Below are 23,154 nucleotides of genomic sequence, written 5' to 3' on the forward strand. Positions count from 1 at the left end.
TGAAATCTTGCATTGTATTGTGCATTTTGGTAATTGTATTATTACATATATAATATGCTCTGCAGTCTCTTTTGTATGGGCTAAGGTTTGGTGTAGTGGTTAAGAGCGTGGAACTCTAATCTGGAGAATCGGGTTTGATTTCCCACTCCTCCACTTGAAGCCAGCTGGGTGACCTTAGGTCAGTCACAGCTTCTTGGAGCTCTCTCAGCCCCAACCACCTCACAGGGTGATTGTTGTTGTGGGGATAATACTACTTCGTAAACCACTCTGAGTGGGCATTCAGTTGTCCTGAAGGGCAGTATATAAATCGGTTGTTATTGTATCTGTGTCGGGTTTCTCAGTATACTTATTTTCATTGTTATACCTCTAGTACTCTTGTTTATTTGTTTATTTTCATGTGGTAAGTTCATATTGGCTCTTCAGTAGCTCCTGTTCTTTTGACCCGAGTTTGTGTGTGAGAGATGTCTCAGGTCAATTGTGCCCCACATATGGGGGCTTAGCTCATTGTAAACCAGAGGAGGCTAACTTGTGACCAGAGTTGCCACTGCATTCCTAAAACAAAATGCTTAGGTTAATCAGAAGGCTGCATCTGAGGAGCTGCATAGAAAGCAAAGAATTTTGACAGGGCTGGAGGTTGGGAGGGGTGCATGGGAATATTCACATCCTGAGTGGTTATTGAGTTGTTCTTAAAGCAAAATTTCAGGGTGAATTTGTAGACAATTACAAAAAGGTGATTTGATAAGACCAGGGCAGTTTCTCTTTGGGAGATTCAGCACAGCTCCTTCTCTACTGCAGGTAATTTAAATTTCAAGTCCATTATCTTTTTTATCAATAAAGTATTGATTAAAAATCAATACTTTCTATTTAGGCTAAAATAGTGTGCTTCTTTCCTGAATGCTTCACAGTGGTGCAGAAGAAATATTTCTGCAAAATACACACTGTCATATCACAGTTTCATCCTATGAGTCTGGTATTATTTTTCCTTATTGTTATAATTTGAAGAAAGTTACTTAGCAGTTTTCAGTCCCCATTATACTGGTTTTATATTCTCTGGCTGCACTGTGGAAAAAGCTCTTTTTCCTGTTATCCTTAATCCTTCAAATGAATGTCTGCCATTTAATGAGCATGCAGCTATGTAACCACACAAGCATTCTGTGAAAAAGAGTCTTTATTCTTGAGATTAAAGCCCCTCAAATCATTGCGTGAATGACTGTTGGGATACTGTGAAGCATCTTCCTTTGGTGTTGAGAACTGCACAGAACAGTTCACAAGATGAGCCGTCTTTATTAAAATTCTGTTTGCAAACACCAGCTCTTCGTTAGACTGAATTTGGCAAGCACTGAACACTGAGCACAAGATACTATGCCTAAGCAAACTTTAACCAGCAAACAATACAAAGGGCTCAGTTCTACCATTTGATATTTGAGTGTTTGTTTCCATTGCCTTCAATGGGGCTTATGCATGTGGAAGAGGAATGCAGTTCATTTTTCCTTCTGTCTTGAACCTCCAGGTAAAGACGAAGTCTTGTAGCTGTAGGGCCAGTTTGGTGTAGTGGTTAAGAGCACGGGACTCTAATCTGGAGAACCGGGTTTGATTCCCCACTCCTCCACTTGAAGCCCGTTGGGTGACCTTGGGTCAGTCACAGCTGCTTAGGAGCTCTCTCTGCCCCACCTACCTCACAGGGTGTTTTGTTGTGGGAATAATAATAACATACTTTGTAAACTGCTCTGAGTGGACATTAAGTTGTCCTGAAGGGTGGTATATAAATCGAATATTATTATTAGAGTCACTGCCAGTTCCATTTTTAATGCTATTGCGCAATGGCAGCAGAGGTAGGGTTGGTTTTGTCCATATGGTTACATGCTTACCACTTCCTCAAGCTGTGAGTAGTTCCAGAGCTAACATGACAACAGTTGGTTCCCTTTGTATGATGGAGCAATGAAGATTTTGGTGTCATGTAGTATTTTCTAGTACAAATATGCAAGCAAAGTATAGGTAGAAGCAAAGAATCAGTCTTGCAAAGTAGCTGGTCTGTTACTCCATAATAGTAGGTCCTCAGAGAGAGTAATAGAGAGATCCTGCAAGTGTTTCAGTTCTCATACTTCTCTGTCTGTGTTTCCAAGCTCTCTCTCTCTCTCTCTCACGCGTGCACATATATGCTGTCTTATCTCTCCTCAATTGTGAGAGGTTACCTATTTGAAGATCCTCCAAAAATTAGCATCTTTAAAGACGGCTTCCACAGCCATTAAGAAAAGCTAATATTCTCTTTCCAAAATAGTAAAAAGTCCAGTAGCACCTTTAAGACTAACCAACTTTGTTATAGCATAAGCTTTCAAGAACCACAGCTCTCTTCATTAGATCCTCTGATGAAGAGAGCAGTGGTTCTCAAAAGCTTATGCTACAATAAAGTTGGTTAGTCTTAAAGGTGTTACTGGACTCTACTATTTTGCAACTACAGACTAACATGACTAATGCCTCTGGATCTATTCTCTTTCCAAAGGATGGGTACTCAGCAATTTCACAGCAGTAGTTTAATCAATGTAGAGTCAGTGTTTGGTTGTTAAGCAAATCCTGTCGTACCACATTTCTGCAGCACACTACTATAGGTGAAAAACGATGCAGCATTGAAGTCATAGTGTATTCTTCCCAGTCTGCAGTGTAAGCCCACCTTCTTTCTCCTTTATAATTTCTCCCCTTCTTAGCTGAATGCTAGTTCAGCCAAGGGGCTTTCATCGAGCTAGGCCTTGCCTATTCATTATAATCCAGCCTCGCATATGGCAGCATTCAGGTGAGGATTAGAAGTCAGTAACAGTCTTTAAAACTTGTCTTCTTCTGTCTGTTTTCCTTCTCATGTTTCTGTCTGGCTACCCACCCCCTTTTTATAACGTCAACATCACTTGGTTTTTTAAAAAATGAAACAACTGAAAAAGCTAAACAAGATTTCCGAGACCACTTTGGGGGCCATAGAGGAGGCATTGTGTTGCTTGTAAAGGTGCCAGTCAGCAAGCGCAAAAGCTGGCTGTCCAACTGTCATGCCAGCCCCTTATGGGAGAAAAATAGCAAGTTTGAATTAAATGCAATGAAGCCTCTTCCACATACTGCTGCAGAAAATTGTGCATTGATGGTTCTTCATTTAATGGAAGTTGATTAGCCTTGTTCATATAATATTGTAATCCAGCCAACTTGTGTTAATGATTTTCTGGTTTTTAAATGTTCCCGGCTCTAGTTCTTGCAACCGACTGCGACTCCGGCTCCAACTCTGAGGTCCTCTATTTTGTTCAAAGTGTGGATTTTTCGATCACTCCCGAGGGTACCATCAGTTCCAGCCAGCGACTGAACTTTGAAATAGCCAACCACATGTATGAATTCGTGGTCATTGCTGTAGACAAAGGGCATCCTCCTCAGACAGGCACTGCATCTGTGCGCATTCGTATGGCAAATGTGAATGATGAAGCTCCCGTCTTCTCCCAGCCTGTGTAAGCAGAACTTCTCATTTGTGTAGGTCTTCACTCAACAACACATATCCTACATAGCAGATATGCCTTACTATATTAATGGTATTAATTGGAGGCATGACATGGTTGGCAGGACTTGGCCCTAAAAAGTATTACATTTTAAATTGCCTGCATGCCCGAGACTGGTGTACTATGTTAAGATGTGCTTCACAAATTGGTTACAGAATCTGTTTTTTTTTTAAAAGCAACATACATAAAAAATAAGGTGCTTTCTTTTGGTAGGCCAGTTGCAGATACTGAGAACAAGTGTGACCTTGGAGCACTGGACTAAGATCTGGGAGACCTAGGTTCAAATTCCCTCTCTGCTATTAACCTATCTCACAGGATTGTTATGGTGATGACTTCCGGTTTGGGATTCATGGAGGTCTAACGCAGCTCCATTTGCGGAGCTGACCGGACTGCCGTTTTAACCGGCTGGAGGGGTGAAAATAACCCGCGGCCGACTGCTCTCAGGCGGGGAGCAGGCAAAGAACGCTCAAGACCCTAGGGTGAGTTAGATCTCGGACGAGGGGGGGCTCTACACAAGGAGTCTCCCCCCTGATCCTTGAGGTCCCACCTTGCGACGGGTCGGCTATAATCTCTGCGGCAGTTTTGGGGCCAATTCGGCTGGCATAAGACCTACATACCCAAGCTTCGATCGGGGAGGGAAGTCGAGAGGAGAATTTAAGATCGAAACAGCGATTACAACCCGAGAAAGCTGAAGAGAAGGTAAAGATCGCTATCTCTTGAAACGGGACAGATTGATAAAAACAGAGAAGAAAGAAAGTAGATTTTTAAACTGCAACAGACTAGTGAAAAGGAGGCGAAGACTCGGCAGGAGTTGTATTTTAAAAGAGACTAAATTTAAAGAAGTTATTGCAAAAATTGGACTATTGTTTTGAATACCTGTGGTTTCGGAGCTGTGGGAAAAAGACACCATCGCGAGACCTGCTGTGGGAAGACGGGAGACAGGAAGTGCGTAACAACAATAGAGTGGCTGGAGGGAAGCGGCCCTTGCCGACGGACAGGAAGCAGGGAATCGCCATTTTTGAAAGGGGAAGGGTCGCGGCTTCAGCGGAAGAGGAAGTAGGCCATCTTGGATTACAATAACATAGAGAAACCATAGAGAAAAGACGCCCGACATTTTGGATACAAAAAAATTAATTTTGGCAAAGATTGGGACATTTGAAAAAAAGGAAAACGTTTAAATATACGCCACGGAGCTAAGGAAGAGAGCAGATTCGTGGGAGCGAGCTAAAGCAAGCCCCACGATGTCGAAAAAAGAGTGGCAATCGGCGATAGAAAATTTGGACAAAAAACTTATAGACATGATGAAAGAACTTAAGGACACGAAACTGGAGCTTATTAAAGAGGTCAAAGAAGTTACACAGACAGTAAAGTCGGAGCTGTCAGAAGTGAAAAAAGGCGTGGAAACGATTAGTAGTGAATTACAAGGAACGCAGCAGAGAGTTAAAACAGTAGAAGACGCGATGGAGAATTTAATAGACACGCAACAAACAGAGATGAGACTGGTGAAGGGGAGGATGTCAGTTGCAGAAACTAAACACATGGAGAAGCAGCTTCGTTTTCGTGGTCTGCCGGAAGTGGAAGGGAAGTCAGCGCAAGAACAGATGACTGAGGTGTTGGCTGATTACCTGGGGAAGGAGGAGGAGGAAATTGTGGCTATCCTAGATGTGGCGTACCGTGTGAACTCGAGAATTGCAACCCAGAGGAAACTACCAAGGGATGTGATTGTGCAGTTTACAACTAGAAACATGAAAGAGAGGATTGTGACAAAACAATTTCAAGATCCATTGGAGATTGATGGCAAGACGATTATCATAATGAAGGAACTGCCCAGATCAGTGTTACTGGACAGGAAAAAATATAGAGTGCTAATTCAGACTTTGAAGGACATGAATATCAGGTACAGATGGGAGTTACCGGAAGGAGTGTCCTTTGAGTTCGGAGGGGCAAAAAAACGCATCAGATCTGAGCGGGAGATGGAGAGATTTATCAAGGACAATGAAAAAGACTTACCAACAAAACCATGAATATGGAGTGTAAAGTATTATCTTGGAATGTAAATGGACTAAACTCACCGAATAAGAGGAAAAATATTTTTCATTGGCTACTAAAACAAAAATGTGATATTGTTTGTTTGCAGGAGACCCATATTAGAAAACAGGATGTAAAATATTTAAAATCTGGAAAATTGGGCAAAGAATTTGTAGCGGCCTCTAACAAGAAAAAAAGAGGAGTGGTGTTGTACATAAAAGAGGAGCTGCAGCCAAAATTTGTTATGAGAGATGTGGAAGCTAGATTTGTAGCAGTGGAATGTAATTGGAATTTAAAGAGAGTGTTGGTAGTCGGACTTTATGCACCTAACGGTGCAAAGGAAAGCTTCTTTGAGGATTTAAGGAAGCATTTAGACGATCTTGTATATGACCAGATAATTCTTGCTGGAGATTTCAATGGAGTGACAGATTTGGAACTAGACAAAAAGACTACAACAGCACAAAAGAAAAGAGGACTATTGCCAAAGCTTTTTTTTGAGTTGATTCAACAAGAGACTCTCGAAGACGTATGGAGGAGAGAATATCCTAAAACCAAACAGTTTACTTTTTATTCTGCAAGGCATCTTACATTATCAAGAATTGATATGATCTGGGCCTCAAAGGACTTACCGTTATGGACTAAGGAGGTAGAAATAATGCCGATGGTAGGCTCAGATCACAATCCAATTATGTGGAAATTTGGAAAAAGGAGGAAAAGGAAAGCCTGGAGAATAAATGAGGACTTGTTACAGGAAAGTGAGAATATGGAAATATTGAGAAGAGAGACAAAGTTTTTTATACAATACAACGTGAATAAAGAAGTACCAACCAATAAAGTTTGGGATGCTTACAAGGCGGTTGTAAGGGGCATACTAATGGACTTAAATGGCAGAGCAAGGAAAAAGAAAGAGGAGAAAAGACAAGAGATTGAGGAGAAAATAAAGGCCAAAGAAGCACAGTTAAAAAAGAGACCAGGGAAAAAGAAAATATATCAGGAAATCAAAATTCTTCAAGAACAGTTAACAGCAATGAGTAATAAAGAATTGGAGTGGAACCTTAAAAGACTGAATCAAAAAGCTTTTGAGGGTGCTAATAAACCTGGGAAATATTTGGCATGGCAATTGAAGAAGAAAAGGGAAAAGAAAATAATAAATAAAATCTGTGAAGAAAACAAAACGTATCTGGAACAGACTACCATTAGTAGAGCCTTTTATAAATTTTATGCTAAGCTGTATAATAAAAAAGAAGTAACCAAAGAATCAATAGCATCATATTTGGAGAAAACTAAACTTCCAGAGATCTCGGAAGCTTGGAGAAATAAGTTGAATAGTGAAGTAACCGATGAGGAAATAAGTAAGGCAATACAATCTGCAAATCTAGGAAAGGCGCCAGGGCCAGATGGACTTACGGCTAAATTTTACAAGACAATGGCCAACGAACTGGCACCATTCCTAAAAGAGGTGATGAACGGAGTTTTTAGGGATCAAAGAATTCCAGACACTTGGAGCGAAGCGAACATATCATTGATCCCAAAAGAGGGCCAAGATCTGACTAACGTGAAAAATTACAGGCCTATATCATTACTTAACAATGATTATAAAATTTTTGCGAAGATATTGGCGGAGAGACTGAAGGGGTGGCTCTCGGAAGTCATAGAGGAAGAACAAGCAGGCTTTTTGCCAGACAGACAAATAAGAGACAATTTAAGGACAGTGATCAATGCTATTGAATACTATGATAAGCGTTGTGATAAAGAGGTTGGTTTCTTCTTTGTAGACGCTGAAAAAGCGTTTGACAATTTAAACTGGGATTTTTTGTTTGCCACTATGGAAAAGCTACAACTGGGAGAAAGATTCATCAGAGCAATTAAAGAAATTTATAGAGACCAGACTGCAGCAATTGTAGTGAATGATGAACTGACTAAGAAATTGATGATTAGTAAAGGAACAAGACAAGGTTGCCCGTTATCTCCATTGTTGTTCATTTTAGTATTGGAGATTCTGATGATACAAATACGACAAGATGAGGAAATACGAGGAATAAAAATAAAGGACTACTCATACAAGGTTAGAGCATTTGCAGATGACATAATGTTAATTGTAGAAGATCCATTGGAGAACATGCCAAAAGTGATAGATAAGATCAAGGAGTTTGGTGACTTGGCAGGTTTCTTCATTAACAAAAAGAAGTCAAAGATATTATGCAAAAACATGACTAAGCAGAAACAACAATTGTTAATGGAAACAACGGACTGTGAAGTAACTAGTAAGGTGAAATACTTGGGAGTTGAGCTGACTGCAAAAATATAGATTTGTTCAAGAATAATTATGAAAAATTATGGACTCAGATAGAGAGAGACTTGATCAAATGGAATAGACTGAATCTGTCATGGTTGGGCAGGATTGCAGCAGTTAAGATGAATGTGTTACCAAGAGTAATGTTTTTGCTACAGACAATACCAATTATCAGAGACTCTAAACAATTTGAAAAATGGCAGAGGAAAATATCAGATTTTGTTTGGGCAGGCAAGAAGCCTCGAGTGAAAGTAAAAGTTTTACAAGATGCAAAGGAAAGAGGCGGAATGCAACTGCCCAACTTGAGACTTTATCATGATGCAATCTGCCTAGTTTGGTTAAAAGAGTGGATGACGTTAAAGAATAATAAGCTATTAGCCCTAGAGGGATATAAAAAATTTTTTGGATGGCACGCATACCTATGGCACGACAAAGTAAAGGTCAACTCGATGTTCCTACATCATTTTGTAAGGAGAAGTTTATATACAATCTGGAAGAAGTACAGAATTTACTTACAAGAAGGAACCCCCTTGTGGGTGGTTCCATATGAGGTGATAGATCCGAGAGCTGTTGATAATGAACAACAATGTTTAACATACAAAGAAATAACTAAAATTGAAGTATCTAAACTTAGAATAAAGACGCAAGAGGAACTATCACCTAACTACGATTGGTTCCAGTACAGACAGATTAGAGATTTATACAATTCGGACTCTGTAAAAGGGGGCATACGAACAGAGAACTCGGAACTAGAGCAGACCCTTCTTAAAGAAGACAAGAAAAGAATATCCAAGGTATACCAAGTACTGTTGAAATGGTATACTGAGGATGAGATAGTTAAAATACAGATGGTGAAATGGGCTATAAATTTCAATAAAGAAATAACAATGGAGGCATGGGAATACTTGTGGAAAACTACAATGAAGACAACGACATGTATCAATATTAAAGAGAACATTTTCAAAATGATCTATCGTTGGTACATGACACCAAAGAAGATTGCGCTAGGGAACTTGAATACTTCTAATAAATGCTGGAAATGTAAGAAACATGAGGGCTCCCTCTATCATATGTGGTGGTCGTGTGAGGTAGCTAGGCAGTTCTGGGGGGAAATAATAAGAGAAATGAGTGAAATTTTACAGTTTCAAATAAATAAGAACCCAGAACTCCTGCTGCTAAACTTGGGAATGGAGGGAATTCCAGCCCATCATAGGACGTTGATTTTTTATATGACTGCAGCAGCTAGACTTTTGTATGCGCAGAAATGGAAAGTACAAGAAGTGCCAACTATTGAAGATTGGATCTACAAATTGCTGTATATGGCTGAAATGGACAAGATGACAAGAAAACTGAGAGATCTGGACTCAGGGCAGTTTAACACAGACTGGGAGAAGCTGAAACAATATCTGGAGAAGAAATGGGAGGTGGGAAGAAAACTGTGGCAGTTTGAGAACTACTGAAGTATAATAAAAGTATAAAAGAGAGGGGTGACTTTACCGGGGGAGGAAGAGAAATGTGAATTTATAAGCAGTTAGATTAATTGATTGAGATATATATAGATATGTATAGGTTAACTGATAGAGAATAATTAATGATAAGGTTTAAACATGAGGATTGACTAACTAACAATATTTTCTTTCTTTGACAAGATTTATATGCACCAAACTGAATGTATAGAAGAGTTAAATTGATTGAGTATCTGAGGAGTTATATAGAATTACCATAAAAAGATGAAATGAGTAATACATAGAGAACAAATCAAATTGTTTGATTTAAATGTGGGAAATTTTTATGGTTTATGATATATAGGTTTATATAGAAATATTCAAAATTGGAAAATGGGATAAATTGTTTATCTAAAGACGTATAGTTTGGGTGTATAATAAGTAAGGGAGTTAAAGATGTACTGCTTAATATAATGGAGAATGTATATCTGTTTTAGATAGAGGAATTTAATAGAAGTAAGGGAAAAGGGACAGAGGGTGGGAAAGCTGTTGGAAGTCAACAAAAGGGGGGGAAAGGGAGGGGGTTAGAAACGGAAAATTAGGGGAAAATTGATTGTAATGCAAAAATAATAATGTTCTAACCCAATAAAAAACTTTTCAAAAAAAAAAAAGGATTGTTATGGTGATGAAATAAGAAATAGAGAACCATGTATGCAGCTGTGTGCTCCTTGGAAGAAGTGTGCAATAATAAAAGCATACAAGATAGATAGCGTAGGAGCAAAAAAGGAGCATAGCATAGGAGCAACAAAATGGCAACTGGAAGGCAGGTGGCACAGCACACTGGATTTTCAGTCAGCCGGTCTCATTCCGTTGTCTAGTCATGTTGTTCATTATCGAATATATAAAATTTCCAATGATGTGGATTGGTTTAGGCATGTTTAATCCTCTTGGTATTAAGCCCTTAAGCAATTGTTCCCAAAGTTCACTCAGGTGTGGATTCCCTTCCATTCTTGAAGCTAAAAAGATAAAGTTCTGTTTATCTAGAATTAAATTAATGTAATGCTTTTTGTCCGACAACAAATGTTTTCTTTGCTCTGAGCACTACATTGGTAAAGATGTGTACACAATTCCAGCAGCATGCAAAGGTTACATTACAAACCAATATTCTTTATTTATTGCTTATTAAGTTAGAAAGGGGAATCATGTCAAATTAATAATATTAAATAAAGTTACCTTTGCATCGTGGGATATTGTTGACTGTGTTAGTAAATGTTGTGCAATTCTTGATTTCTGGATCAGTTACAGAACTTTCCTCTCAGAAGATGCAGGTCCTGGGACTTTAGTGGCCACTATCCATGCAAAGGACCCTGATGGAGATGGAGTGATATACATAATTACTGGCGGTAATGAAGAAGGCAACTTTGAATTAGAGAGCCATAAAGGTAGGTCTCTTCCTCTACTTCATCATATAAACACTTGACATACTATATGCATTGACGTATGTGTGAAAATTTTGCAATTTTGTGTGAATATAGTTTTACAGGTATGTTCTTAGAGTTGTTGATGCATTGAGTTAATGTATTAGCAAGTAGTAACCTGTGTAGCTTTTCTGATCCCTCATAGCTATTCTGAAATAAAAACTTTTTTTCTAGGGTTCTTAAAAGTTTGTTTGTTTGGTTATCCATGTTATAGCTTCCTGGCTCAGTACTAGAGTGCACAACCAGAAAAATGGGCTCCTGTTCCCTGGGAATGTCTTTCCTCGCAAGAGGAAAGTTTGATGTAGTGGTTAAGAGCGGCAGGACTCTAATCTGGAGAACCAGGTTTGATTCCCTACTCCTCCGCTTGAAGCCAGCTGGGTGACCTTGGGTCAGTCACAGCTCTCTTGGAGCACTCTCAACACCACCCACCTCACAGGGTGATTGTCATGAGGATAATAATAACACACTTTGTAAACTGCTCTGAGTGGGCATTAAGCTGTCCTGAAGGGCGGTATATAATAGAATGTTATTGTTGTTACTGTGTTAATCATAAGATGTAAATTAGTCCCCTACAGCTGTATAGGCTACCAGAGATCATCTTGGACAGAGAAAAAGCCCTGTGGTTTTGGAACATGGAAGTCTTGAAATAATACTAGACTTTACAGTTAAGGAATGTGTCTGGGCAAGCTATCCTCCTAGTCAGCAGTGAAGCTGATTTTTTGTTTGTTTTTTTTGCAATGCCAGGGTAACTGGGGCTCTATTATCCCCTTCGCTGATAAAAAGGGGGAACCATGTTTGTCTGAAGCATGTGGGGAGAAAAACAGATCCTCACAGAGGGGGAAAGGAACAGAAGAACAACCCTACTGGATCAGATTTGTCCAGCATCCTGTTTCACACAGTAGCCAACCAGTTACTATGGAGGACCAACAACAGGGCACAGAGGCCAGGCCTTCCCTTGATTTTGCCTCCTAGCACTTGTATTCAGTTTTTGACACTGTAACGTAGATTTACGATTACGTCTTAAGTTTTCTCATGCTTTACAATGGGTGTATGATTGTGTCCTCCATATCAAGTAATAAAAATCTGAACTGACATGCCACACTTTCTGGTCACCTTGCAGAACTTGCTTTCGCATAAAAAAGAATTGTGCCTTCTGTGGGAAGGCATTGCATAATTATCAACCTAACCAAAATACTGAATCAAATATCCCCATGCCCAGACTCTAGTTATAATGTACCATAAATACTACATCACAATATACAAAAATACCCCATCTATATACAGTATCATTGGTTTGTTCAGAAGTCCAACTGGTGTAGAGCTTCCAAGGAAATCCACAAGGTAAGTAGTAATTCACAGTGAATATATCAGAGTTCTGTTGTTTTAAAGCTTTCCGTTTTGGTCTTTTGCAGGAATTCAGTGGAATGGAATAAGGACCTCCAGAGATGACCTGGTCCAAAATGTACACGTAGATCAACTGTATTCAATAGCAGAGCCTGACAGGATTTGCTAGCATATTTTCCTCCCGTTTCACTCAAGGCTTTTTCAAAGGCACATATTACATATGACAAATGTTATAAAAATAATAAAGCATCTAATTAGCCAAACAAATAGATCCTCTATTTCCAATATACTTCACAATGTAAAACAGAATCATCCATTAAGTTTCCTACTTACAAACTCCCATTGTTTGTTCTTTTTCAAGTCACCAGGTTAGGAAGAAATGATAGAGAGAATATACACCCACTCCTTTTAAGCAGCTCTTCACTACATTCTTAAAGGAACAGGAATAAAATGTAAAACTTATAAAAACATGTATATTCAGTCTCATTATTTAAACCATGAAGGGATAAAGAGCTAAGTCTCTAGATCCATTCAGATTCTTTTTGTAAAAGTTTTTGATGTATATCATAATTTATAGAGACACTTTAAAATCCCTATTGTTTGGATGACAATCCATGAAATGTGCAACAAGAAGGGCATCTGCAACTCTATTCTTTATTCTAGACACGTGTTCTTGCACCCTTACTTTTAGAGAACACGAGGTACTACCAACATATAAAGTTTGCATTGCGACTGCATTGAATCACATACACCCACTGGACTTCTGTACAAGCCGATGATATTGTATATAGATGAGATTTTTTTTATATTGTGATGTAGTATTTATGGTATATATATTGAACATTTATTGATTAATATTATGCACTTGAGCACTGTGCACTTTATATTTAAAATACAGTCGAATTATTCTTATTTAGAGAAGGAGAATTATTGTTATTACTCAACTGTATACCTCCGGTTGTTTCTTTGCAAGTCTCCAGCAGTTGTGATGCGGAGGCCCCCCCTAGTTGGTGTTTGCATACTCTAGCTATAGCGCCTTATGTTTCAATAGAGCAGTTTGACTTTTTCTTTTTGTGGTCATTAACTTCACTTTTCCTTCCCCTCCTAAATCCAGGGATCCTCAGACTCCGCCGAAACCCTGTGCCTAAACTAAATGGCCCACAATATGTTTTGAATGTCTCTGCTATAGATGACAATTCCTCAGGGGGACCAAGAGCTCTCAGTAGTTTTGCAGAGGTGGTTGTAGAAATTAATGACATTAACAACAACAAGCCTGTTTTCAGAGAGGTAAGCTGACAGACTGTAGGCTTTCTTGCTTGCAGTAAAATTGTCCGTAAAGTTTTTGAATGGTTGTTAGGGAATATGGTGCACTGGTCCCTGACAAGAAATGGGAAATTGTATAGTTTTGGCCAACTTCAAGTGGATTGTTAGGGAAAGCAATTACATATGCCGAACTCTATAACTTAAAAGTCTTTGCTTAGGATGGCACTGTTGGACTCTGAACTAGTCACAATGCAAACCACAGAGGTAAGTGAGGTAAGTATTTATGCCCTTCTGAGCCCCATGACTTCGGTGAACTTAGAAGGGTGTGACTCTGCTTGACCTCGGGCTAGTCACAGTTCTCTGGAGCTCTCTCAGCCCCACTCACCTCACAGGGTGTTTTGTTGTGGGGATAATAATGGCATACTTTGTAATAATGACATACTCTGAGTAAAATCAAAAAGAGTCCAGTAGCACCTTTAAGACTAACCAATTTTATTGTAGCATAAGCTTTCGAGAATCAAGTTCTCTTCGTCAGATGCCTGATACAGAGACTGGTCAAATACAGAAGAGCAGTTGTGAGTGAGATGAATCGGCTAGCAGAGTCACCAGCACAGGTACCAGGCCCTGCAACAGACCCAGATGCCAGCTCTGCCCCTATATCTACCCAGGGAATACAATTACAGGACCCAATGGCATCAACTACACTGTCTCTGGCTCTTACAGCTGCTCATCCTCCAATCTGATATGTGCCCTCATGTGCCAACAATGTCCTTCTTTTCTGTACATTGGACAAACCAGCCAACCTCTACGCAAAAGAATAAATGGACACAAATCTGACATTAGAAATGGAAACGTCCAGAAACCAGTGGGAGAACACTTCAGTCTACCAGGACATTCCATCAAAGACTTAAAGGTCACTGTAGTTCAACAGAAACCTTTCAAAAACAAAATCCAACGGGAGGCTGCTGAACTGGAATTCATATGCAAATTTGACTCTGTCAAGTTGGGACTGAATAGGGACTATGAATGGTTATCACATTACCACAGGTAACAGATTTCCTTTACAGAGGTGGGGTCTGGGGGAGCTCAGTGGCACCTGGCGTGGGCTTTCGGGAACCACAGATCTCTTTGTCAGATGCATCTGGCAGGGAGAGCTGTGGTTATCGGAGGCCCATACTGCATTGGAATTGGATGGTCTAGCTGTTTGGCTTCTACAAACTAACAGGGCAAACTCCTTTGAAGCCAACTGATACACACACTAAAAGGAGATGTTTACATATACTAGCAAAGGAATGTTTTGATTGCACCCTCCCCCTTCCTCCCCCTAATTGCCTCTTCTCTCTCCTGCTCTTCTGTATTTGACCAGTCTCTGTATCAGGCATCTGACGAAGAGAACTTGATTCTCGAAAGCTTATGCTACAATAAAATTGGTTAGTCTTAAAGGTGCTACTGGACTCTTTTTGATTTTGCTACCACAGACTAACACGGCTAACTCCTCTGCATCTATACTCTGAGTAGGCATTAAGTTGTCCTGAAGGGCGGTATATAAATCGAATGTTGTTATTATTATTCAAGTTGCACTGTAATGCACAGATACAAACATCCATTGATGAGTGATTTCTGTGCCTGTAATTTGCTAATTATTTCTCTTGCAGTGTGCTTACTACAGTGACAGTGCCAGAGTGTTAGAAAACCAGCCCCCAGGCACCTACGTCCTGCAGGTGGAAGCCTTCGATGCCGACCTGGGATTGAATGGGAAGGTGAAGTATGGCCTCATGCACAGGGATAGAATTTCACCAGGTTTCAGCATTGATCCTGATTCAGGTAGGAACAGCTGTACTTGGTCTAGTCCAGCAGGTTGTTTCTTCCAGTAGCCGTACCTTGCTGAGCCAGAGAGGGTTGGTTCTGCAATTCTGAGCCCTTAATGAGGGGAAGCAGTTTTCAGTTGGGGGGAGGAGCACTGATTTTCCTTCCTTGTTCCAAATTCTCTCCCAACCTCATGGCTTAATTATACATTGGGAGGGGAGGGGCCATATTTAAAACATGTGGGTGGGGAGAGCTGCTGGGAGTGGAGGAGCTACGGTTAGTTGTGTTTGTGTGTGATGTGTAATTTTAAGGTCTGGTTTAGTATTTAAAGAAGAGGGAAGGCTTGCGTATTGTAAAATAAAATGGAGACAGGAAATTTGTGGGGCTGCACAAGGGTTTTTTGAAGAAATGCTGGAAATAATACACTTTTGTATAGTGCTTTCAGGGCTTGAAGCACTTCACACAGATTATTTTTGTGATAATCCTTTACAACAGTTGTGAAAGATGGGCCAGTATTAGGTTGAATCCAGCGGACCTCTCACCAGAAGGCACTTGTGGAGGCAGATTTCTTCCATAGCCCTGCCCTCCCAGCAATCTTTTGTGACTCCTGAAAAGAGACCCCCTTCTGACCCATGCAAGGACATCTCTGTTGATGTAGGAGGAGGCAGTTTGCCCTTTTTCCTCATTGTTTCAGACTCCTGACCTGTGTGGCTGTTAGTGTGTTCTATCACCCCAGGAGTCAACTTTTGGGGGTTTGGAAAGTGACTCTTGAAGGGAGGGGAATTCAGAAAAAAGTGTGGTGAAAATCAGAGAAGGTTCTGCCATCTCTTTTTCATAATATTGTTCCTGCTTAGGGGTTATCACTACAATTTGCAGTTTTGATCGAGAGAAGCAGAAGGAATTTACACTGTCTGTGACAGCGACTGATCAAGCTCAAGAACCACTGATTGGCATATGTCAAATCACTGTTTCCATCATGGACGTAAATGACAACGATCCGCAGTTCGAGAGCAGCCACTATCAACGTGAGTCGGCATGACCTGCTGCTTTATTCTGATTGTGGAAGCCAGTTAGGTTTGCTACTTTTCTTAATGGCTGGTCGCTCCTCTCTCTGCCTCTGATTTCAGGCCCACATTAAGACAGTGCTTAGCAAAGTGACATTATCTGATATAATCAAACAATATTGAAGACTGAAGACTCCAGCCCTCTAACCTGCTTGTTTTTTGTTCGTGTGGGTCCTGTTGACACCCAGGCATCTTTTCAGCACTCCAAAGGAACTACCGTGGGAAGGGGAATATGGGGGGGGGGAATCTGTGCATGTTGTGCTGGTGGTTGATTAGATACAATCGATATTGAACCATTTCAGCTAGCAAGACAGCACTGTAATTCTTATCCCATAATACTACATATACTGAGAACAATCTCTATTCTTATCTTTCTCAAGATTTCCTTCGTGAAGATACTCGAGTGGGAACAAGTTTTCTCCGTGCTGCAGCTCATGACAATGACCAAGGAATAAATGCTGTCATTACATACTCCATTTTACAGCAGGAGCCTGAGCATTTCCAAATTAACCCCAGCACTGGCTGGATATATGTGAATCACTTAATCTCCCAGGTACAGCAAGCTTTTGGCTGCTCTCTGTCTATTGAATCTGCTTTTGCTGTCTGTTGTCACAAACGACTATTCAGGATGCAAGTGAATGGCTATTGCAAATTTCTTTTGCAGGCATTCCAGATAAACAGGTACATCATAGCCACCGATGGAGGGAACCGAAGCAGCAGTGTGGAGCTGACCGTCACTGTCACTAAAGTACTTAATCAGTTGCCACAGTGGGAGGAAAGCACTTACTGGGTAACGATCCCGGAGAATACTGTTCGTGATACCAAAATAGTGGTATGCTATGATTTTTAAAACCTTGTGAATGTTCATCATGGGATTAATTATCCTGCGCTATTCTGGACCTTTTCTGTGTGTCTTTTCCATATGTGTGGGAACATGGTTATGATTGCATCTACTGCAGCCATGTTCCTTTTAAAAAATTAATCAATTAATCATCATTAATAATCATTAATTGTTTAATCAATTAATCATTTTAATTATTTAATTAAAGAATCTGAGGGGTTAGAGCAGGACAATTGTACCTGCTTTCCCCTCCTCACTGTAAATTTGATAAGTTGGAAGATCTTTTTCACGTTCCTTTGATTCGGTGCTTATATCAGTGTGTTATAAGGGAACAGTGAAAAAGAGCAAGAGTCCAGTAGCACCTATAAGACTAACAACATTAGTGATAGGGGTTGAGCTTTCGTGAGCCACAGCTCACTTCTTCAGATGGTATCTTTTCCACTGCTACAGGCAGACTAATATGGCTACCCATTATGATTTATCAGGCAACAATTTGTGCATTATGATTTCCAGATATGGTAGTATGCTCAAAAGTGATCTTGGAGCTGGATACATGTGCCATAGTATTGTGATAGTGGTTTATGCATATTTATACCAGGGTATGGGTTTAATAGGAAGCAACTCACTGGTCTTGCCTGTTAATACAGTTCATTTCTATGTATATCCAGACACAGAAAGTACTCTCCTGAGACAGTAGGCTTATCAACCAACTATAGATCCAGAGGAGTTAGCCGTGTTAGCCTGTAGTAGCAAAATCAAAAAGAGTCCAGTTGCACCTTTAAGACTAACCAACTTTATTGTAGCATAAGCTTTCGAGAATCACAGTCCTCTTCGTCAGATGCAACCAACTATGTTGTTGTTGTTTTTCTTTTGTAAGAGTTGTCCTTTAGGTGCAGTATCCTGGTAAAAGTCTAGCTGGTCAGTCATGCCTTTTTAAATTCCTGTTGCTGAATTCTAAAATGGAATCTAGTCCACTCCTTACTTAAAGGTTCTGCTGTTCTCAAGACCATATAAGAGCAGCCCTGTTGGATCAGACCAGTGGGCCATTTAGTCCAGCAGCTTGTTTCACACAGTGGCCTACAAGTTGTTCTGGAAGGGCCAACAAATAGGGCATGGTGGCCAATGCCTTCCCCTGATGTGGCTTCTTAGCACTGGTATTCAGAAGGTTTCTCTACCTCTGAATATGGGATTCCCTTTACCCACTATAGCCAGTAGCCATTTGTGGGCCTATCTTCTTACTCCCTTTTAAAACCATCTATGTTCATGGCTATGCTCATGATGACTGGCAGTAAATTCCACAATTTTTAATTACTTGTTGAATAAAGAACTATTCCCTTTTGTCTGTCCTGAATCCTATTTCCCATCAGCTTCACTGGATGCTTTTGAATTTTAGCAGAAGGAGAAAAAAATTTCTTTATCCGCTTTCTCCAAGCCTACTGTCTTGGGAGAGTACTTTCTGTGTCTGGATATACCTAGAAATGAACTGTATTAACAGGCAAGACAAGTGAGTTGCTTCCTATTGAACCCATACCCTGGTACAAATAAGTCTGTATCATGTTCCCCCCTCAGTAATCTTGTTTCTAAACTGAGAAGTCCCAGATTCGTCAGCATTTCCTCATAGGAAAGATGCTTCGGCCCTTTTCACCAGGACTTGTAATGTTCCATGTATATTAAAGAAGTATGCAAGGTGAATATCTTGATCATTCGGAGACATTCATATTGATCATTCGGAAATATTAATATTGATCATTTGGAGACATTCATAAAATAGCATCCTTTTAAGGATAACTAAATAACTGTTTCTTCTGTCCCTATTTAGGTGTGTCACATTAAAGATTTCAGTCAGGTATATAGTTTAGTTAGAGTTTGAAATAGGTAAAATGCAAAGCAATTAAAATATCAGTAATTATCCACTTGGTATAATGTGTTTGTGCGTCTTTCTTCCTTACCCTTCTGGGAAACTCATATAGGTTATATTTGTAGTGTGGCAAGTCTAAATTTTAGTATGTATATAGAGTACGAGATGCTCACTCTGTGTTAGTTTGAACACATATGCACAAATTCTCAGTGTGTTGTAGCAATAAGAATGGAATGACTCCTTGGAGGGTGCGATTCAAATGTGATACATTGAGACAGCAACAATTAAATACAGTATAAAACAATAAAATATTAATATGCAAAGCACATAAATGTAGTACTCTGTACTAAAACTGGTTCAGAAAGATCTGGCTTTACTTCCTGCAGGCTGGTTGACATTGGAGCTGCCAGGGGAGAACATTCCACCGAGTGTGCGCAGTCCTGCTCCCCGGCTGCTTCTGTGCAGGGATAAATGGAGTGCATAACTTAAATATACCTCTACATAATGATGGCCTTTTTGTTTCCAGACTGTCAAAGCTACGTCCTCTCTTGGTGATCCAAGGATTACATACAGCCTTGAGGAGGGTCAGGCTCCAGAGAACAACATGCCTATTCGCTTCTACCTCAAACCAAACAGAGCAGACGGATCTGCTTCGCTTCTGGTAGCTGAGCCGCTTGACTTTGAGACCACCAATTTTTTCACACTGCGCATTAAGGCTCAGAATGTAGTTGCAGTTCCCTTAGCATCTTTCGCCACTGTTTGTGTTAATGTAACAGGTTAGTTCTTACGTTATCTTTGGAGAAAACAGTTCGTTGCTGGCTATATGTATTTATGTATTGCAGAGTTACAGAAATTATTATGGTAATTAATATATATTAATATTATACATATGTTTGTGTGTGTGTGAAAATAATATAGTGCTAGTAAAACATTGCCATGTTAGAATAAAACCACAGTATTTGAAGTTAAAACTGCTCAAGACTATTCAATATGCCTTTTTTGTTCTGCAGATGTGAACGATAATGTCCCATTCTTCACATCTGGGACTTATGAAGCCTCTGTACCTGAAGGAGCAGTTATTGGCAGCTCTGTTGTGCAGGTTATAGCTACTGATCTGGACTCTGGACTCCATGGAAAGGTTTGCCCCCCCCTCCCCTTTAAAAAACTTTGCTGTAAGTGAGTACAACATACGAAGTTGCAAGCACTTTCTTCAGCTTCATCTCAGATGCTGCAGGCCCTGCCATTAGCCTCCGGGCCAAGTCTCTCTGCCTCTGTGTCCCCATCTGTGAAAAGGGAGAACAATGCCAACCTGTCTCTGGGCTGTTACAAACATGGATGAGATAAGGATTATAAAACATATAACCTGACTTGGGAATATTCTTCAACCACAGGTGCGCTATGTAATACTGAAGGACCCTGGTGAAGATTACCAGTACTTCACCATTGACCCCAAGTCGGGAGTCATTTCCACCCAGGCATCTTTTGACAGAGAAAAGAGAGTGTCATATTTGATTGAAGTTCAGTCTTGTGATTCTTCTGATTCGGCCAGGCCTGGTATCTATGGGCAGCCTAACACAGGTAACTTCAAGGGGTTTAAAAACCATGGGCTGGAGATGAAAAGATGAAAAATGCTGATCAGTTATAAGCAAACAAATCAGTTGGAAAAATCTATTGGATCAGTGCTCTATTTCTAAAGGAAAGAATTGGCTGGAATCTTCATGGCAAACATTTGCACCTGCTTCGGTGAACTGGCATTAATGCCCAAGTTCCCAAGGAAAGGGGTTGCTCTTCCATTTATTCTTGGCAAAATCTCTAGATGCTGGAGGGTAAGGGCAGCTTTGGTTGAACTCTTTCTGTTCCTTAGTTCCATTGTTCATCTTTTGTGAAAAAGGGCTCAAAGCTATATGGTGAGGTTGCAATATCCAGAAGCCATTGAATTAAATAATTTTATGGATTCTTCTTTCAGATATAGCATATGTGCGGATTTTGATTAGTGATGTGAATGACAATGCTCCTGCTTTCCCACATTCAGTGTATGAAATTAATGTAGATGAAGACAAGGATGTTGGGTATGTTGTTTTGACAACTACAGCATATGATAAAGATGAAGGTATGAATATACAGTTCTTCATCCATTGCATAGTCTTGTCAGAAGTGTATCTTGTTACCTAAATGAGGTCCTTCAGTTTTATAACTGAAAGAAGACTTTGAGGTATAATACAGGTTGACCTAGAAGTTCTTTTTATTTCCTACACATTAGTGTCTGTTCTGTTTTCCTTTTGTGGAATGCTTATTAAAAGTATTTTAACTTCACTTTTCCATTGTTGGCTATGGAAAGCAGCTTGTTCAAGGTCTTTTAAAAAAAACTTAATGAGATTATCTTAGTCTATTTTACAATAGCTCGGCTACAAAGACAGGCAGAAAGGAGAATGTTGATATTATTTATTGCAGTAATTATGAAGCCTCTCTCAGGTTCAGATTTGGGTTTGTCAGATCCACACTTGCTTTGCTTCAGCTCCTAGTGTGGGGAAAAAAGACACATGCCTATATTATGGCTATCTTTTTCTCCCTACTGAGACCTAAAGCACTAAAGTTTGGAGGGGGGGGGGACATGTGATTGGGGTAATGGCAAAGGGGGAAAGTTAGACCTCTCCTTCCCCAGTGTTGTAGTTCTTGTGACCCAAATTGGGGATGCATGGCTGATTTTTTTCAGCCACATTACACATCAGGAGATTTGATTACAGAGACTCATGCAAATACTCAGCCTCTGGATTCCTTTCCACAGTTCTTGCTGTGTGTATTTTGTCTTTTGGAACTAGACACATGATCCTCCTATATGGTTCCCCCCCTCCATTTATGGTTTTGAGAATTGTGAAACGTACATTGGGATTAGCTCTGGAGCTCTGAGGACTCATTAGTGCTTAACAAGACAAGATGGTGGAAACCATGTATATCTCCTGTTCAGGATCAAATGCCAAGCTAAGATACCAGATTACTTCAGGGAATGTACGAGGAGATTTTGATGTGGAACCTGAAGCTGGAACCATCTTGATTGCTCAGCGTCTAGATTATGAAGAAGAGCAATGTTATGAGCTTCAGCTGGTAGCCTCTGATGGAAAATGGGAGAACCACACTCTACTTGTCATCAGGGTAATTAATAAGAATGATGAAGCTCCAGTGTTCGCTCAGAACGAGTATCACAGCAGCATCTTAGAGGAACTTACAGATCTTCCTGTAGTAGTTTTACAGGTAAGACATTTTCATTTATTAATTATCACACTTGTATCCCATCATTCTCAAATGGAGGAATGGTTCTGATGTAGTGAGAAACTATAATTTTCTGCTGTGGAGGATTCTTCAACTGAAATGGTCCTTCTTCCCCTTGTGCCTGCATGACTAGCTAATTAGTCGTTTCCACTTTTTCAGCAGCCCATAGTTTGGCTTTGTCTCATGCAGCAACCTATAGCTTGTGCGTTCCCTGAAAACCAGTTTTCCAGATGGGATAAGACTACTATTGGGAACCATTGTTTGCAGGGAGAGTGCAAATCATAGTTTCATGATTTAGATGTGTTGCTGCAAAAGAGAAGATAATTAGCTGGTTGCTTATTTGGAGGATGGAGTGTCCAGCTGAGAATACTCCAGGCTTCTTTACATCATGCATTTGATTTTACGTTTGGCTCCTTCTACATCCAGAGTGCTGTGCATCAGTTTCCAATGGTATTTTTTTCAGAAACCTTGTTACTATGAGAGACACTGACCCAAAGTTACTCAGAGAGCAAGAATTTTTCTTATTGCCCAAATGTTTTCAGTTCATCCCCTCTATTTTTTATTTTAACAACTCAGCAGTAATAACTTGGAACATTTCTGAAAGATTAACAATATTTGTTTTACTAACATCTAAGAAACAATTCACATTCAAAAATGGAAAATTGGCTTGTTCTGTGTCTGAATCTCAGGAGCGCAATGACTGGGCTCTATATTTGCTTCCCTTCTTTACAGGTTTTTTAATGATTAAAGGGGAGGGTGCAGTTTAATTGCTGTACTTGTGCTTAGAACTTGCTGTCTGTAAAATGAGGATAAATGCTGATTTCACAGAAATTTGAGGAAAATTCAGTAGGTGGGAAGTGTGTTCCAAGAGGAACAGGGAAGAGAGGAACTGTTGAATAATTAACAAGAAGAAATCCATGGCCCTTAACACTTCTTTTCTGGC

At 40.0% G+C, this 23,154-nt stretch overlaps 1 protein-coding gene across 1 annotated transcript in view; it reads left to right on the forward strand.

Moving 5' to 3' along the window:
- The window catches only part of LOC129333968 (neural-cadherin-like), a 56,937-nt gene that overhangs the window by 15,535 nt on the left and 18,248 nt on the right, over positions 1 to 23,154 (forward strand). The window contains exons 7-18 of the mRNA XM_054985897.1: positions 3,227 to 3,476; positions 10,590 to 10,732; positions 13,227 to 13,399; positions 15,031 to 15,199; positions 16,036 to 16,206; positions 16,626 to 16,798; positions 16,910 to 17,077; positions 19,471 to 19,720; positions 19,955 to 20,082; positions 20,336 to 20,522; positions 20,911 to 21,054; positions 21,910 to 22,193. Of these exons, the coding sequence (XP_054841872.1) occupies positions 3,227 to 3,476; positions 10,590 to 10,732; positions 13,227 to 13,399; positions 15,031 to 15,199; positions 16,036 to 16,206; positions 16,626 to 16,798; positions 16,910 to 17,077; positions 19,471 to 19,720; positions 19,955 to 20,082; positions 20,336 to 20,522; positions 20,911 to 21,054; positions 21,910 to 22,193 (2,240 nt within the window). The remainder of the gene's footprint in view (positions 1 to 3,226; positions 3,477 to 10,589; positions 10,733 to 13,226; positions 13,400 to 15,030; positions 15,200 to 16,035; positions 16,207 to 16,625; positions 16,799 to 16,909; positions 17,078 to 19,470; positions 19,721 to 19,954; positions 20,083 to 20,335; positions 20,523 to 20,910; positions 21,055 to 21,909; positions 22,194 to 23,154) is intronic.

This window comes from Eublepharis macularius, chromosome 7 (assembly GCF_028583425.1).
Source record: "Eublepharis macularius isolate TG4126 chromosome 7, MPM_Emac_v1.0, whole genome shotgun sequence".
Taxonomy (NCBI): Eukaryota; Metazoa; Chordata; class Lepidosauria; order Squamata; family Eublepharidae; genus Eublepharis; species Eublepharis macularius.